This window comes from Pimephales promelas, chromosome 16 (genome assembly GCF_988280905.1).
Source record: "Pimephales promelas chromosome 16, fPimPro1.hap1.1, whole genome shotgun sequence".
Classification (NCBI taxonomy): Eukaryota; Metazoa; Chordata; class Actinopteri; order Cypriniformes; family Leuciscidae; genus Pimephales; species Pimephales promelas.
The window spans coordinates 22,330,035-22,349,956 of NC_142784.1; the positions used below are offsets into that span (position 1 = coordinate 22,330,035).

The window sequence follows — 19,922 nt, forward strand, 5'->3', positions numbered from 1 at the left end:
AGTTTTTTTTTCCCTGTCGATGTACAAATTTATGTCAAATGTACAAACCCCTTATATATATATATATGGTATATGCCATAAAACCCAGAGGGAGCTAAGAAAAAACACACTGACACAATTATTTCCTCCAAAATAGAATACAAATGTTTTAATAATAAATATAATGATAAAATTATTTATATTTTAAGTGTTGACTTTATTAAATATGTTAAAAATAATGACTTTCTTAAACTTTCAAAAAAAACGAATTGTTTTGCAGTCCGCTCTTATGGCCCCCATGCAGTCACCTTATATGGCCACCACAGTCGACAACAGACTGAAATCTAAATTTACAACTCAAAATATGGTGAGCAATACTTGTCAGTGGAAAAAAAAAACAAATATGTTTGAGCCACACCACTATGCACTCCTTATTTTCCGCTACATGACTTTCTGTTCAATTTAAAAGGTACAGCAAGAACACAGGTGGCAGAATAAAAAAACACATGAGGCCTTGAAGTAGAAAGTAGAGGTTTCATCAGCAAAGAAAAATCTGCCTTGTTCCCATGGAAATAAAAGCAACCCAAACCTATTTTATTTGCATTGACACCTCAAGTGACAAAACACAGAGACAGCGAGAATCTTTGCTTCATTAAACGTACGTCTCACTGTCAGACTTTCTCTTTTATGGAAGCGTTGAAGTATAATTCATGTCATCTAAATGCCTTGCTCCAGCACGCCCCCATAACTCAGTGCCAGTGCATATAATTTCCTAAAAGCAAACAGACAGTCGGTGGCAGAGTGTACTCCGTGTTCACGCTGGCATGTTTTTCATATGGCCCTACTAATGATGTGAGGGCATATAGAGCGGTCAATAAATGACAAAACAATGGTGTGTCACACAGCACGGCCCAACGGCTCGGCGGGAAGCACTCATTAACTGGCCGAACTGAAGCACAACTTTGAGAGTTCAGGATCCAACGGCCCTGCAAAACATTAAACGACTTCAGATAGTGGCGGTGGGGGAGTGTAATAGCCTGTGATTTGATTGAGGTGCTCTTACTGCCGTGTGCTTGCTCAGTCAATCTGCCCTTCTCGCATATGCTCGAGTGCTGTCTTCTGGGGAGAGTCTGTATTTCACACATTCAGACACTATGTGTCATATTTTTATTTGCTTTGAGCTTTTATCCAAAGCGACTCACAAATGTAGACTTGAGACATTTGTCGATATGATCCCATACAGACCGTTATCTCTGAATATCCAGACTGTTAATCAAACTCTGATAGGTAGACACTGTATATGCAAATCTCCTCCTTTCTTCATAATGCTAAGATCACGGGTAATGTCATTTCTCATAATTGCTAAGGGTTCTCTTAATGAACGCTGTTTGATAGCTGATGGGCAAATGAGCAGGTGGCCGGCGCTATCAATCAATTACACGAGCGCACATGCCCCACCCAGCCCCTAAAACAACCGCAATTTAATTCTACGCTATATCACGTCCATTAAATGGAAATGAGCGGGCAGCTGTCTGCTCTGTATTATTAAAAGCAGAGAAAACTTCCGTTACAATTAACTCTTAATAATTATCTGATAATTCCTTACCAATAACAACCTGGAAACATATTAATTTAGTTTGGGACAATTGATCTTTTTTTTTTTTTAAATAGGGCTCCTGCAACTTTGTGATAAAGACAATGCCCTTTATTCATTTTTAATTAAAAAGATTTAATGAAATAGGCTCCTCTGCCAAAGTGTTGCCAAAGGTTTAATAACATCCATTCGGTACAGTTTAGCTTTAAAGAGAGAGCCGTTCAAATTATATAGGATTTAATAACTGCAATACTGTGCAGAATCCCACAGAAAGGGGATGGAAATATATCAATAATTGACAAAACAGAGTTAATCTTGAAATTACTGATGAAAACGTTTTTGATTTTCAACAATAGGAAAGACAATACAAAATGTATAGCTGTGTTAGCAATATATGATAACTAACAGATTTTAATTAAAGCATACTGTTCATGAAAAAAAAAATAACACTGCAAGATATTAACAATGTTTTTGAAGAAGAAAACTCTCATAGTCAATAATGTCAGGGGACTGACTCACCAAAAATTTCCAAAATCATTTCGGGCGGGTTTATTGACTCATCACAACAAAAGACTAATTATGTAACACATTAAACAGATTTTACACTGCTGAACAAAAGTTTGGGGTTGGTAAGATGAATTAATGTTTATTTTTTAAAGAAGTCTCTTATGCTCACCAAGGATGTATTTATTTGATTAAAAATACAGTAAAAACTGAAATTTTGTTTTTATACAATTTAAAAGATCTGTTTTCTATTTTAATATATCTTAAAATCAAATTTATTCCTGTGATGGTAAAGCTGAATTTTTCAGTACAAAAATTTATACAAAAATTATATATAAAATGTTTAATATTTGCCTTATTTCATCAACTAAAATGTCATCTTTCAATTAAATGCAGATGCCAGATTAGCAATTATGATAAAATTATGCTAAACGGAGACTTTCTAACTGGGATATGAATGTATTTATATAGACATTGGCTCCGAAATCTCCCACTACTCACTATATAGTGGACTATATAGTGAGCTCGCCATTTTGTAGTGCTGTCCGAATATATAGTGATGATTATTACACCCTATATAGTCCACTCAATGTATCCCAGAATGCATTTTGAAAAGTAGTGTACAACCGATTGTCACTAACCCAAGCCCTACATACCATCATGCATTCCGCTGATCGTAAAAAAGACGGACGGGCGACAGCAATGACGTAATCAACGGCGCCGAGAGACGATTGAATAGTGTCCGAAAGTGGTGTTTCTATTACGCTGGTGAGCTCACTTTATAGTGCTCTACTCCCTACCCCCTACATAGGGAGTAGTGCTTTGAGTGGAGATTTCGGACACAACCATTGTGTTAATAAGAATTGAGCGACGACTGAAATTAAAAATACACAAGAATGCACAAAACGGCAGACAGCCACAAATATGAACAAAAGTGTACACTCGCATCCTTAAATTCCCTCTGGGATCAACAAACAGCATTGTATCATATCTTAAAACAAAAATAAAAATGTGTGAAAATAAAGCCTGTTTAGCAAATATGCATTTGCTCATTCTACTATTACATTCTCAAACCAGGAATTGCAAGTCTAAATAGCTCACAATCCAATTTTACAGCCTTAAAAGGGAGCTTAAAATATGTTCTCAGAAGGAAGAGAAAGTCTCCTGCAACAAGCGCCATTTTGTCCGGACGGAGAGTGCTCTCCTCATTATAAGTTGTACTTTCTCACAGCGCTGCATTGACAGCATGTCTGCAGAGTGTTGTTGAATCTGCGACACGAGTCCACGGACTGTGTCCTGAGAGACTTGCGAAGGATTCTGCGGGGCCGCATGTGTCACACGGTGAGGCAGGGAGCCTGGAGACACTCCCAGACATCTTGACAGAATCCCAGCATTCCTTTCTCTCACTGACAGGCCATCAGAGCACTCATGTGCCTTCAGTAAAACCCAGAGCAACCACATCCCCCTGACTCCAATAACACAGCCTCCCTTTCGCTGTCTGTCTGCTCACAATACAGTGATAGATTATCTACACATTGGCCGCCGCACCGAGTGACGTGAATGCATCTCTCTCAGTGTGTAGGGAACAAAATTACCAGAATTCTTCTGCTCCATTGTATTTGGGATGAGGACAGACTACAAAAGACAGCCTTTTCGTACAATAAGTAAACAACTGTGGCAGTATGATTGTTTTGTAAATAACAGCGCACGGTGATATTTGAAATCCAATGGATTATTTCAGGCTGCGGATCAATACGTACAAAAGTGTTTCAGGGAGGCAATTACACAGAATGAAAAGTGAACTTTTGAGCTGTACATGTGCTCATTGAGATAGGATTCACATATTAAACTGGATGTCAAACTTCATTCACAGCCGACCGGAAATCTGCCGAGCAGAGACTTTCTAACTGGAACACGGATGTATTTAAAAACCCATGCGTGCATACATAAGGAATGAGCGAAGACTGAAATGAAAAATGCATGAGAATGCACAACGCGATGGACAGGAGCAAACATGAACGCATGTGCGTATAGCCTACTCGTATCCGCCGGCACACAAGAAAGCATGTCTTCTCCCACCCACTGACATCACGTTCCATTGTTAAGCCATCTGCACTGACATGCACCCTATGTCACAGCCAATCATTAATGTAATTACTGGGGTTTTGCATCATTACTGTTATTCACAGTTGTGAAGTAGGAGGGAGCAGCTTTTAGTGGAAGAAGGAAACAATAGCAGCCGTAACCCAGACAACCTCAGGAGCCACACTGCTCTCAAATCCGCCTCTCAATTACTATTTTTCTGCACTTATTACAGAGTGTTACAGAGTGACAGGAACATACATGAGAGCCAGACCATTGAAAATAGGATACTATTTTGGCAGTGAGTATGTTTGAGCAAGAAATCAACAAACAACAAAAAATACTTTATATTTACAAGTAGATTTTCTGAGTAAAATATTGGTGGTGCATACCAACAAATGCTGCCCTGAAAGGTTGCTTACTGGTCTAAAAGGACCCACTTACAGGGCTTTATTGTCTTGACCGATCAGTGGTGCGTTACGCGTACAACGATGTAGTTCGCTGCTTCACTACAATAGTACGATGCATCGTTGGAGAAATCAACTAGCTAGTCACGACTGTTTCCCGAAACCCATTGTCGCAAAGTATCGTTCAACCACGTTGGTTTCGCACATGGTGGAATAATGGTTAACATTACATTAAACTGTCAGGTGGTTGGTTTTGAGATTAGTTGTCATGAAGCCATTATAACTTTTTAATGACAAATTCAATGTGTACCACTGTAGCTGGGGTCACGAAAAATATTTATGACACAGTTATAATGGTATCATGACAGCCAATGTCAAAACCAACCACATGACACTTTAAAGGTGCCATATGTAATAATTGAGGTAAAAATATCCAAAAATTAGCTACACGCATCAAAAAAATGAGAAGAAATAAGTGCAATGATGTCATTAAAAAACTGATGATATAATGCTGCCGAGATATAAACCTAAATTAGCATGCTAAATTACTAGCCCCGGCCCAGCAGGTGTCGTAATACCAGTTTCGGCCATGGGAGGCGGTATGCGGGCGGGCAACATTACCACCAGCCAATCTGCAGTACACGAGTTAGTCACGCCGGCTTGTGTGTGTACTTGAACCTGATGTCAGTCGTGTGGAAATACAGCCCACTACTACATTTCAGTTCAAGGAAGAGTTCAAAAAATGATTGGTCGACATTATGCATGAGGAATACATTTTGGTAAGTTGTAGCATACTGTATCTTTCAACAGAGTTCATGTTCTTTTCCATTAGCTAGTAGAGATGATCGGTTCACGTGCGCTAGGGATCTGTGGGGTAACATGTACAAGCGCCAAAACGGTATTTATTGAATTGCATAATAAAATTGACAGAATCTGAGAGCTTAAGTGTCAATTGTGTGTCTCACGGTGAATTTGTGAGAGTTGGCAGCTCTGAATGGCGCTAGCTTGATCAACATCAGCGAATGCTGTCTGTCAAATTAATTCAAACTAACAATAAAAGTGTAATATGAACAAAACGAATACCGTAAACTTAAAATAATAGCCCAGGCTTTTATTTTCCCATATCGTCGAAATGCACCAGCTTGTTTTTGATACAGGCGTCTATGAGACGGTCTTCATCATTTAGTGTTGAGGTGTTTTTCATTGAGTCTCCGATCTCTAAAAATCTTCAAATGCTCCACGTGAAACTGCGGTCTTCCAACCTTTTACTATCGTGTCAAATGATTTGAATAATATGCGGAGGTATACTGCCCCCATCTGTTATGGAATATGGAATATGATTGGATTTTATGTGCCAGATGGCACCTTTAACTTAATTTTATGTCAAGTTGTTATGACACTGACAGGTTATGATGTATTGGTTTATGTCAAGATGTCATAACAAAGACAACTTAAATAATGTCATATTTGCATTCAGAATATCATTATAGAGCGAAAGACACTTAATGACAGTCGTCATAAACATGCATAAACCCTACTTCATATTCAAGACATATGTCATGTCATGGTTATGAAGGTGTCATGTCAGTCTTATGCACATCCCTTCAAGTAAAGTGTTACCGATTCGTCTTCATGTCTTTCCAATTCTGCCTTTGTGGGTCATGACAAATTTCCAAAATCCAAGTTATGAACTGAAAGATAAGCCAATCATACCACTGCTGGACATTGAAGATAAAATTTGGACAATGTTTCACACAATTCATTTCAATATTCAAATCTCCACATAATTTCGCGTATGAGCATGCAGTTCTGTTCTTTTGAGACGTTGGCTGTCTGCAACACTTCTCTACTAATTGGCAATGAGAATTCAGCCTGTGTTGTTTCTCATTTCAATCTAATAAAGCAGAGTGTAGCACACTTCTCATGCTCGCTTTGTTACATTCAGATCCGTTTTATAAGATCACTCTTGAGGCGTGAGAGTCCTTCAGATTTGATTGTAGAGGGGTGTCTTATGTGATGGCAGGTTTTCTTGTGTAAGCTCATTGAACATTGATGAAGAACAAGTCCCTGAATGCTGACTTTCGAGGACATATGAATATTGAGAGCTTTGGCCACTGAACTGACTAGCCAGATGTGGTCAGCATGTCATTTCAACTTAAACGCCTTTTAAAATGGGCTACTTTTCAGATATTAACTAACCTGAAAAGGCATGCCGACCTTATTATCAGCTGCTGTCATGGACAGAGACAAGGACACACTCTGCCAAAGGGGCTAATTACAATCTCTTTTCATTCTTCTTCTTTGCTCAGCTGATCCTCATGAGCAGAGCCAAGATAGCTTGTGTAAAGACCCCGATATACTTCAAGCGAAATCAAAGAATTAAACGATGTGACAATTTAGAACAAAATCAGGCCAAAAATTTTTTTGCATGGTGTTCTGAGAGTTTGAAACAGCATGCCAAAGTTACAGCAAGGAAACACCTTTGTATTACCATTGGTCCATGACGATAACGTAATAGGTAGGTGTACGCTGAGGCTCTCCTCCTTTCACATGGAGATCTTTTACGGTTCATTTCTTCAGTCCGTTGAGGTTAGACGTGGTCAGCTGGTCATGTTTTTCTAACTTCTTTTTTTTTCCCATAAGCGAAGAACAAAATCAAGTATATCAGGACCTAAAGTCAAAGTCTCAAATTTATTAAGTTATGCCTGACAGACTCTGGGTTGCGAACAGACCGCAGCCTTGGAGAGAGGACCCCATTTGTGCTTCAAACAAACATAAAAGCTGAAGGCTGGTCAGATTCTTTCAATTGAGCTTAAGTAGCTGGATCACAGGATTTTTGTCTTGTTGTATTGCTCAGCACCCGTTTACTTGACATGTGCAGCAATGGATATAAAATAAAATACAAGTCACCAATAATTACAATATCTATGTATTATATGTGGTGTGCCTAGTCTCATGATACTGTATTTGCTGGATCAGAAGCAGGACTGGCTTCATCCTCTAGAGGTGGGATTCCACCTTTTTAAAAGTGCACTGTTCCCTGGAACATCACAAGCTGTACCTCCTAGCTAGCGAGGAGGGCATATGAATAAATGGATGGTAGATCTAGAACTTTGCTAACATCTGTGTGGCAGTTGAGTTAACACATTTTTCACACACCTACACACACTAGATTTCTCTCTCTGTCCTCTTCTAGCATCACTACCAGTGGAGAATATCCGGAATTTTACCTCCGCGGTGTGCCTGAATAGCATGCCTTGCAGCTATTAGCTATGCTAACAGCTGCCAAAAAAGGGTTCGCGCAAGGCCGTTATCATCACAATCATCATCGAGTAGATGGGGTGTTAGTCAGCGGAAGTCAGACCCATTAATACTGTAATTCTCTTGATCAGCTGTGTATGTGAAAATTGTTCCAAGCAGCATAATATACCTTCCTGGTCTTGGTAAGCATGATTCATGAAATTGCACTGAAAATGTTTGTCTTTGTAATGGTATTAAAAATGATTGTAATTATGTAATGAGGGTGGTGATGGCGCATTGGATAAAACACATGCCTTTAATGTGAGAGACCCGGGTTCGAATCCACTGTGAACACCAATGTGTCCCTAAACAAGAGTTGCTCCAAAGGCGTGCGACCTCTGACATATATAGCAATTGTAAATCGCTTCGGATACAAGTGTCAGCTATATTAAAACTTTTTTTCCTCTAACATCACCAATCAGTTTTATGGGCGACAATAACTATTCAGCCTGTTCTCACGTAAATGCATCTCTATAACACGTCGTGTATCGTCGTGTAATTTATGCGCGAAAATGAGTTTTTACGTGCATTTGAGACGCAGTTTTTCGCGATACGTATCATATGCAATGCGTATCATATGCACGTAAAAACTCACTTTAGCGTAAAAAATTACACGACAATACATGCGTGTTATAGAGACACATTTAGTGTGATCGGGAACTATTACTTTCACACATTTGGGATATCACGCTGATAAAATTAATTTATAAAGTTGATATAAATTAAATGAAAATATAATATAAAATAATATATACTTTTTTTTTTAATTTTTTCATATATAACAATTTCCCAAAACATGCAAAATACTCATTACATATCCTGTTTCACCCAGAAGATCATCAAGTTATGCTGTCTTGAAGTTAAAACATACTGATGATGTACTCTCTGATAAGTGCAGGGTGTACAAAATTATTTATTATAACATAAAACCAAGGCCAAAAAAAGAAAAAAAAACTCCTCATTCAAATATCCGCAATAGACTTGAGCACAGAGGCGGTTTGGCCTTATATTGTTGGCCGTCACACACGACAGGAGAGCACGAAAATTAATGTTGCAGAGATGAGATGGCCTCAGGCAGAGGTGAACCTGGCATAAAGGTGAAATACAGCCTGAGCTGCACATCTGCTTAAGCTGATCTGACACCTCGGCCGCCGAACGCTCTGACACCATTAAATGTCAAAGCTCTTTTACGGAAACTTTGCCTTGTCTTTTAACGCAGCCGTCAAAGACACTGATCCATCCAGACGTTTATCACCGAGAAGGGCAACGTTTGCGCCAAGACGTGGAGGTTTCAGGCTTACAAATCAGACACGGACACATGACATGACTCCCTAATCGGGTGACATACGGTGTACAGAATGGCAGGTCACATAAAGTTGAAGGGATAACGGTGCTTATAAAACCGAGAAAGAAAAGAATTACAGCTCGTGACTAACACTCAATTTCTGTGAAAACCCGCAATTCTATGGGACCCAGCATGGTACCATCTCTTTCTGTCAACCCACCGACTCTTTAAATGTTAAAGCAATTTCCCACAGAGAAGCGGAGGAAGGAGAGTGCTTGATGGTTAATTGTGGAGCCTTTTCACTGCAAAATCTCCTTTGCTCTTTTTCTTATTTCATGAATGGCCCTATTTTCATCTATCAATCTCCATGCCCTCGCTCACCTGCAGCATTGTTCATTCTTAAAGGCGTGCTTTGAAATGACCTGACACGATTCCTCTTCCTGTGCAGGTCCAGGTCATTTTTTAGATGACTCCAAGGCGCAACTCCGTGATGAGAGGGCAGGATTCATTAGCCTGTCACCCTCTCAAAAGAAGCAGCTCATTATGCAGAAATTAATTAGCCATTCTCTCAGAGACAGCGTGTCCATCTATAATCAGATCTGTCTCGTCGTCTCTGCACGCCTGTCTAATGAAAATGTTTTTTACTTTTTTCACACCAGACAAGGTGAACCTAGGGATCAAATGGAATGAAACATCAGGGCGTCATCTTCTTCCAGAACAGAAAAATTCAGCCAATTAAATGATCAACGGCACCGTTTATTCATAGAATGGCTTGAATTGTTTAATTTCGCTTTACAGCTATTCCGACTCACCCGTCACACAGCCGCGCTCACACCGAGATCTGTTCAAAATGCTTCTACTTTCATCTAACGCTATATAAAATGCAAGGGCGGAACTGAAATAAAATCTGGATGTGGTGAGCTGCTCCATATCATTCGGGATGCAGGGCCTCGGTCCAATGCCGCGCCGACGGGCAGGGTCAGAGGGAGACAGAAGTGCGTGAATGAGTCAAGGCAGGGCATGTCTAGACACATAAAACTAACACATTCTCATCTATCACAGAAATCTGAGGTGTCAGTGCATGACAGTGCCTCCATGAAGACCTTGTTAAATAAGGTCAAAGGATGACTTACAAGATTGCATCATAAAATGCCTTGATTTAGACTTTACGGTCAAGCAGAAAATAGTAAACTTTGATCCTCTTAAGAGTACAGAGCTCCTAATGGGTTTCTGAAAGATGTTAACCGAATGCTGCTGTGACATTGCCATTTACAACCGGCTGGCTGAAGAATGCCTCTTTAATTTCAACTAGATGTGAACTAGAGGTGTTGCAATATACCGGTGTTGACGATAATCAAGATATTCAAAGCATGAAATATCGGCATCGTGTTGATTTAAAGTGTGGCAATATACCAATATATGTGACTTTTGCTCTAATGAAAGTGCAAAGAAAGCAGCCGACGAAAAAATTGAGAAGTGGAGGCCTGCTTTGGCTGAGGATGTGTGTCAGTGGGTGAGAGCGTGTATCTCAGCTGGTGATCCCTCGCCCTGCAGGGTTAATCTCCTCTGGGAGGAGCGAGCGGCAGGGTGGAGGATATTACAGCGGCTTCCTCAGCCATCACTGCACACAGCAACCCGCCATGCACTGCTAGGCTCAGCCCAGATCAGCCGACTTTATCACGGCTCAACTACACAACTGAGCTCATACTGGGGCAGGACTCCAATCCTCAGCTCATAATACCTCATCTAAAGCATTCACAAAATAGTTTACCCAAAACACTCTGCACCTCTGCAGTGCCGTATGAGAGTGACAACATCACAAGCTTCTGACATTTTAAGTGGTGGGGCGAGAGGCGGTCCGGCAAAGGGGGCGATTACCTGCAGAAAGGCCATTCAGACCCCACAGCCTTCATTTCAAAACTTCACTCCATCAGCCCTGCCTTGTTTGTGTTTAACCTTTATCCAAAGGGGTGCAGCGAGGGTCCTTTTATTGTGATCTGAATTATTTAGAGGTCTAAATCTTTAATGTGCGTGTCTTTGATAGAGGTTGCCATTTTGAGAATCTGTCATTCGTCAAACTGTGCGGCCTGCCGAACGTCGGGACAGGACAGGGGTGTTCGATCTGCGTGGATGGTATAGCAGAAAACTACTTGCTATAGACACATGACAAGAGACCAAAGTTCAACGTAAAAAGATTTTGATGTGTTTATACTCTAATGCTCACACCACAAAGCCGTGGAAAAGAGCTGAGGCGATCAAAGAATGCTCATCCATGTTGAAACGCAGCCAATTTTCTTTGGAGACATGTCTGACATGACCATGTTAAAAACTGATATTAGAAAAAAAGAACATCCAGAAATGTTATTCCATTCAACTGTCTGCTGAGTTTGTGAAGTAAAAGGAAGCCAGGAAAAATTATAGCAAGTTCAAAAATGCAAACAGAAACTGCATCTAACCTCACTCATTACAGAAAATCAAGAGGATCTTCTTTATTTTATCCTGTAGCTCAATGAGGATCATTTTCTCTGTAACCTCAGTTGGTCTTAGGTTTGGCTGTAACATTGAAAGGGACATTTTATTCTCAAATTATTGAGATGCACCGTGTTTTTGAAAAGAAAATGAGACTGCCTATTACAGGGCATCAGTTGTTTTTCCTTAAGACTATTTATTTTAAAAGTGTTAGTCCACTACTATTTGTAGACTGAATAAAAGCGTCAACGCAAAATGTAATGACTTTTTTCATTATTATTTTTAAAAATAAAACTTATTTTACAGAATGTTCATGCTGGACTTTTCAATAACCCCAAAGACAAATCCTAGAAATCATAGATTTGTGTGAAGAATACACTTCAAAAATTGTAGTTATAATTATTATCATGAATAAAATAATTATATAATCAATACAACGTAATGTGATAATATTTGTATTATTTATTTACATTTATTAATGTCATGTCATTTGAATATGCATATATTTTGCACTGCAACTTAACCTGCAGTGTTGTTATTGTTAACTTAAATAAAGTTAATATAAAATAACTAGGGCTGTGCAAAAATTCATTGCGATTAATCACATCCAAAATAAAAGTCTGTGTTTACATAATATATTTGTGTGTGCTGTATATAATTATTTTGTATATATAAATACCTATGCATGCATGTATATATTTAAGAATTATTTGCACTTAAATTCTGTATATATATATATATATATATATATATATATAAATACATAAACTATATTATATAAATATAAATATTTTTATATATGAATAACACATTTTCTTAAATATATACATGCATGTGTGTGTATTTATATATACAAAATAATTATATACAGCACACACAAATATATTATGTAAACACAGACTTTTATTTTGGATGCGATTAATCGCAATTAATTTTTGCACAGCCCTAAAAATAACAAATATTAGATGAAAAACTAAAACTAATATTATATGAAAAGCCAGGATTAAACTGTGCATTTTGCATTTTCCAATTGTACAGCTTGACAACACCTGATCTACATTATCTGATAAAGAGCAGGTTGAACATTCTGCTAAACTTCTCCTTTTATGTTCTACAGAAGAAAGAAAGCCATTTAGGTTTGGAACGACAACAGGTTGAATAAATATTCAAAATATTTTTTGTCCACACTCAACTCAACACTACAGTCATATTGCAGTACGCTACATCTCAATCCATGCTTGGTTCTTGTCCTTCCTTGTTTGCCATTACATCAATGCCAAGGCAAGTGTAACCCCAATGTCAAAATGAGCTCCTCTTGCATGTGCACATCCATCCAGCATAGCAGCTGGGGAACATTAAATTGAACCGGAAGTTTTGTAAAGAAAGCCTTTATGAAATGTGTGCTGTCTGACTCCTGAGGATGATTGCTATGAGTCTAACAGGGGGAATGTAGCTTCTTTTCTATAAAAGCTGAACACCACTGATTACCCCCCACACACTCATAAAGACAGAGAGAAAGAGGGGGTGGAGTGTAAACGACTTTCTTATTCAAAAGGCATTTTAAGGATGTGCAAAAAAATGAAATTACGCCACTGCAAACCCGCCACAGTTCATTAGCTCACAGAAACAAAAGAATTTTCCTGTAACAGTCATTTGTCATTTTATCATCCCAAATTACGAACGAGATGTTGGCACAGCACTGGGCCAGGGCGCATCAGCGCTCCGTAACCTTTTCTGTTGTGCCGATCTCCCCTTGATGACTCTGTTAAAAGACTATTAGCAGAGAATTATCCAAGTCATTCTCCAATGTAATTATGCAGCCTATTGACAGCAGCTGTCATTTTCAGGCTAACATGAGCATATTATGTTGACATGAGATAACAAGGAGTGTTTCCCCTTCAGTGCACAGAGAGTCTCTCCTAATAGAAAGCAATGATTGAGAGCTCCCTACTCCCAGAGTCCTAATCGTTCGTGCCAATCTAATCAGTAAGTGTACACTCATAAACAGGTTTGTCTACAGAGCTGGATCCATGCCAGCCAGAGACATTGGCACAAGTGCAATTAGCAGGAAGTAGATGAAGCAGATGTTTAGAGGTTGACGTAGGACATCTCACCTTGGTAACGCAGCAGCAAGGAGCTGGACTGCGGCTGCTGGCTACGGAAGTGGATGGATATTTGGTTGCTCCAGCTGCGTACCACTAGACCTTTAAGCAAGATGGACTCGTTGGCCAACATTGAAGGTTCCCTGCCGCCCAGGTCTTCGAATCTCACCACGTCACCCTCAGCCAGGCTCACGTTCATCACCTTAAGGTTATGAGAAGAGAGAAGAAAGAGAGCAGAAACATGGTTAAAGAACCAGTTAAATCAAATTAATTCTTGTAGTAATAATTTTTTCCCCCCCTGCTATGATTACTCTGGATTTATAGAAAACTCTTTCCCAACTCTTCCGACAGTGGACATACATGCAGAACGGGTGTCTCATTTACACCTCATCTCATCTAATGTATTGTGTTCAAGATTATTCTGGGATGGAAATGACGGTGACGGAAATTACCTTTCTATCCTTTTTTGGAATAAAAAGGCGGACTCCTTAGTTTTGCTATGCCTATTCCATAGCTAACATCCAGAGTTGTTACTGTTAATAATAAAGCTAAAAAAGAAATAAAATGGAAATGGAACTGTTTAGAAAAAAAAAACTTTAGTTAAAATTATAATTAAAACCTTTATAGAATTATATTTAAAAAATGAAAGTGTAACTTTTCACGATTTTCACAGTAGCAACTCATTGCAGTACCCGAGATCCAGGGGGTGGGGTTGGATCTAGATCTGAGGGGTGGAGTTGGGTAGGTTTAGGGGTGGATTTAGGGATCAGGGGGTGGAGCTGGGTAGGTTTAGGGGTGGATTTAGCGATCAGGGGGTGGAGCTGGGTAGGTTTAGGGGGGGATTTAGGGATCAGGGGGTGGAGCTGGGTAAGTTTAGGTATATGTAAGGTGGGAGGAGTTGGATCTGGATCTGACTCCTCCCTGTGGATTTCATGTTCTGCAGTGAGGACCATCTCAATTTTCAACCCACTTTGTATTTTCACAATGTCAGTAGTATATATATTTTTACTCTCTCTTTTATTTGTCAGCAAAAGTCCACCGCATGAACAAAAAGAATGGCATAAAAACACTGTTTTCATAGTCATCCAGTTTGAGATGTTGACTGCAAACATGGCCTTGGATAGCAACATGCCCAGTGCATTATGGGTATTGTTTACTATTTGGCAAAAGGAAAGACAACAGCCTTTTTTCTTTGTTTCAGTCAGGTAGCACCGATAAAAAAAAAAATCGCCTTTTTACTGCATAGGCAAAAGTCCATTTTGTTAGAAGTGAAGTACCCCTTTACAAAAAAAAAATTCCTAGGATATAAAAGTGATATACTAATACACCGTGACTCCCCCGCAGTTTCAAACATGACTGATCCAAACAGAAGCAAAACTGTGTTTGTTAAATGATTTAATAGGAATGAGATGTTTCACGGTGGAAACGTTTGGACAATACACAAAAGCAAAGGAACAGATTCAGATTGACGTGTTTTCAGCTATGCAGAAATGGCAGTGGGGTGACACATTCTGCCACACTGACTGCACTCATAATGGTGTTGGCTTGTCTGTCTGCCAAGCTGCATGGTAATTGCACCACGGGCAATCTCCTGTCTGCTGAAGCCAGCATGCATATCCTCACCTGTCACTAATAGAAAACCACAGCCGCCCATTACTTCAAGTTCTGCCCGTCTTCCACTTTAGACAATACATGCAACAACTGCATGAGCCAGTATCCAATATGGCAGCGTGGGTGGAAGTCGTGACACGGAAGAGAGTAAAAAAGTGTGAGTCTGAGGAATAATTACAATCATGCTGAATGAAAAAATCAGAACTATTCAACTACCGTGCCGTCGTGAAACTGTGCCATTGTGGCTGATCTGGGATCAGCTGGGATGTGCCCTTGTGCTCCTCTCAGGTAATGAAAGGGTCTTTAATCAGATGCAGGCAAATGAATGTGACCCGACGAGCGACCCTGCCTAGACACAGACGTGACGACAGGTTAATGAGGTCTTGCACACATCGTCGTCAATCTAGACACCGCAAACTCTTTACGACAAGAAGACACGTCAAACTCTCAGCACAAATTAATGCCACTGTCTGAGGTTTACCATCAGGAAAGTCTCAAAAAAGCACAACCGTACCCAGAAATTTAAATTCGGCCACAGTGAACGATGAAGACTGAATTTAAATAAGCACAGCTGAAAACACGCTTAAAGGCCCCTGAGTGCTGTGAAGGTAACAGGTGACAACCTGATGATGTGTACAACAGAATAAATTCACGCTTAATAAAGCTGGAGCTGCAATGTGCTGAAGCAGTCTATAAAACAAAAGTGCATTACAAAGTAATCACATTACACTAAAAGCCCTTGGATAATAAAATGTTTCCAGAATATTGCTCGCCATAATCCAATTTGCGTTGGCACCAGGCCCGACCGTCTACCCCACGCATGTAATCCCTCGCATAAACATGACTGTCAGTCAGATGCAGACGTTGGCGTGTAAATGTGCAGCCGCTGTATCATTCGAGGTCAGTGTTGATTAAAATGTTTGCTGTTTTTTACACAGAGCACAACAGACAGGTTCAAAATAAAGAGAAATTAGAGTCAATTATCCCAGCACTCCCGGCCTGCCCAGAGGCCCCATATGCCATAGAATGAACAGGGGAAACAGGAAGACCATTTTTGTTTTGTCCCAAATACAAAAAAGATCTTAAAGGGACAGTACGCCCAAATTTAAATTTGCATGGATTTCAAAATATAAATATTAAAGCTACACTGTGTGATTACCCCCATCTGCGGTGAAAAGGTATATGACCAGGAAAAGGTTTCTGTTCCTCTCAATTCCGATTTCATTTTAACTCCTACGGTGGCCAATGTAGTCCAAGATTAACATGGGTTCCAGTTCGACCTCGTCCATGAGTGTTAACTCAAACGTAAACGCGAAAGGCGAAGCTTGAATTAAGGGGCATGTCCCTCTTTGGCTAATGTACTTTCAAGATGGAGGGGCAACATGGCGACCGACACTAGTACCCCTTACCCGTATGTATTTTCAATGGCATATTATACACTCACGAGAATACTTTATTACTTGAATGAAGTAAATATACATTAATGAGCACGTATATTTTTATTTAGAAAGAACTAAGTGTTTTTAGCTAAGAATAAACTAAAAGAGATACACAGTGTAGCTTTAAGGTATGTCAGTACTCTCTTTTGCAATAATAAAACACTAATTTAACATACAATGATTTGTGCAATAAATTGTGCCTTTTTAGACAAAAATGTTGGTGGGAGGAACAACAGTGCTAAGAAATAGGTATCAAAATTTTTCACTGAATCAAGGCTCATACCGTTCATATCTTGTACATTCTTGTCATTTTCTAGCACGACACCTCACAAGCTGTCAGGGCTCAAAAGAGTGTCGCTGCGGTAAAAACAGTCGCTCAGTGTGGGACTACACACCATGTGGATTAACATAAATACAGTTGTCATTACCTGAATTTTTGGTATATCCAGGCATTTTCACTCTAATAAACAAGTGAAATCTGTGTGTAGAGTGGGATTTAGGATTTAGAACAGGAGTGACAACTGTATTTAGCTTCAGTGAGTGTGCATGGCCTAAGAGAGACACACTGATACAGTCACTGTATCAGCACTCTGAGGGCAGGCGGATGGTTAATTAATCTGGAGATACATGCTGTGTCACATTAACAGAGAATTAGCAGAAAACCCCCTCCAGCTATGTCTGAGTTTGGAAAAAAAAACTCCTGCTCTCCTGCCTTCCTGTGCTGTGCTGAATCTGATTTCCTGTTTACAGCAATAAAAAATTCAGAATAATTGAGGTGACACCGCATAAATAAACAAGCGTTATTTGCAGGTGATATGAATCACCTTATGAGATCTGAGTGAGAGAAACAAAGCAAAGAAATGAACAGAGTCAAAGTTGTTGGTTTGAATATGATCTGTGCCATCCTGATTCATAACCACTGGCCAAAAGCCCATAAACAAACATAAACATGAAAAGAGAGAAACATACGAGAGATAAGATTAAGGGACAGAATGAGGGAAGGAATGTGGAATGTCCATGTGCTCAGCTCTTTGAGGAGCCATGTGTCCAGCAGAGATTCTTTAATCATCTCCATTGCCTTAAAGCTAATGAAAGGACTGGCTTTGTTTTGTTTTTTCTCAAACACGACCTCTCTTTCTGTATCTGACACACATAACCTCTCTCTGGTTCAGAGTAAATGTCTGATTAACAGATACTAGGTAAAGGGTCATTCTATGAAACCTGTACCTTTTCCAGTTTAATTCTTTTAGACAAATAACTGTATCGCCCCTTCTTCAAGTCTTTTGATAATACATTATAGGGATTTTCACACTTGAAAGTAAACGCAATCCTGGGTAATCTTGATTCTCGTTTCACACCACTCGTGATTTAGCCCTTTCACATTGTACAATCCTAAACCATGGGTTAATGTTCTTATTTGCATATTTGCAGTGTCATTGATGTGATGAACCAGGCATGCAACCTTTTACATAAAAGCTCAAGCATTGTGTATCCTTGCATTGCCTCTATCGAGTTTATACTGAATGCACATTTCAGAATATAATGATTAGAATGAAACGGTCTCTTCTTTACTCAAATTGTTGCGTTTTCTGTCAGTATTTGACATTTATCCTCTGAAACGCTGAGTTTACTGTTTATATACAATGTGTTTCCGTGACTGCAAAGCACACAAATACGAGTATGCGATTGGTTGTCTGTTGCTAAGCGTCTAGCTTCAACATTCTAACACCGCATCTTTTCACACTGACTACGTTTACACGCAGCCAATAACCCATTCAAAACCAGGATATTAGCAATAACCCGGTCGCAAACGGCCATGTAAACACTGGCAAAAAACCCGAATATGCTCATATCCCGGATTTTAAAAACCAGGATATTATACCTGGGGTACCCCTTTTCTAACCCGAATTTTTGGTCTAATTTTTGTTCTAAAATGTCTAACTTTGAAGTTGCAAATAGCTATTCATCATTGTTAGTCATTAAGAACACAAATAGTACCCCCCACTTTGTAGAATAACCCCAACAACTGAAACTCTAAAACTTGCCAACTGCTCAAGCGTTTCAAAGCAAAATAAAACCCAACTATGGTAAACTTACTGCAATCCAGACGTGTAACTACAAAGCATGCCACTTTACAGATGCCAAGTTACAGCAAATGCCACAGTGAGGAGTTTCTCCTCTGAAAGTCTCTTTGCAGTGCAGTGTATGGCATTCACTTCTATGCACATCACTGCTTATGTGGGTCACACACGCCTGAAGCTCTCCCAACATGAAGGACAGCAGATGACAATACTGATCTAATATAGAGTGGTCACCAACTGCGCTCCGTCTCTCTCTCTCTCCCATTGCCAGGCAAGTTAGTACTATTATGTATCCATCAGACTTTATAACAGCAGAGCTTGAGTTGATTTGATGTAGATTGTTTGGATTTGATTGATGCGTTTGTGTATTCAGCGAATTCTCAGGGAGCGTCTCTCTTATGCAAATCCGAGTATTGTAAAAGTCGAATAGTCCCTTGAGTCGCTGTATAAGAATAGAAAAAGCCCAAAAGCCCTCAGTGGTGCTGCTCTTTCTTTCTGTCTCTGCTGCGTTCTTCTCCTCTATTCCCATGGTTCAATTTCTCAGGGATAACAGGAAGGATGGAAATTTCCTCTAATTAGCAGGGTCCATTCCTCTGGAGCTGAGAATCACGTTGGGAAGAGAATATACTTGTATTTGGGCTGCTAATTAGAGCCTGTAATTAAGAGCAAACAGGAAATGATGTACAGATCTGGGCTACAGGTGCGGATGAGTCGAAACGGGCAGTGGAGACACAGGGTCAACGGGAGAGATCAGGGTATTGTTGCTATATTAAGGAGTGCCTGGAGTATGGAAGAGGAGAGATGAAGAGACCCATCTGTGCCATCCGGAGGGGCCAAACCAAGGCAATCCATCTGACAGCCGTGCGAAAATCCGCAGGTGGACTCCGGCTCTGACGGCCCTTATCTCACTCACCTCTCCCCTCGTACATTACCCAAGACGAGCCTCGTCCGGCATGCGTACCATTATGCCACAAATGATCAGACATGTCCTCCACGTGTCATTTGCGTGACCTTCCTCGCTGAAGCGCCGAATTGAAGCAGACCTGAAGCCGGTGAGGAGATAAAGAGG

At 39.9% G+C, this 19,922-nt stretch overlaps 1 protein-coding gene across 5 annotated transcripts in view; it reads right to left on the reverse strand.

The window, feature by feature from the left end:
- sez6b (seizure related 6 homolog b) overlaps positions 1–19,922 on the reverse strand; it is a 182,048-nt gene that overhangs the window by 46,097 nt on the left and 116,029 nt on the right. For all 5 annotated transcript variants that reach the window (XM_089121235.1, XM_039670918.2, XM_089121233.1 and 2 more), the window contains exon 4: positions 13,735–13,924. In XM_089121235.1, coding sequence (XP_088977361.1) covers positions 13,735–13,924 — 190 coding nt within the window. The remainder of the gene's footprint in view (positions 1–13,734; positions 13,925–19,922) is intronic.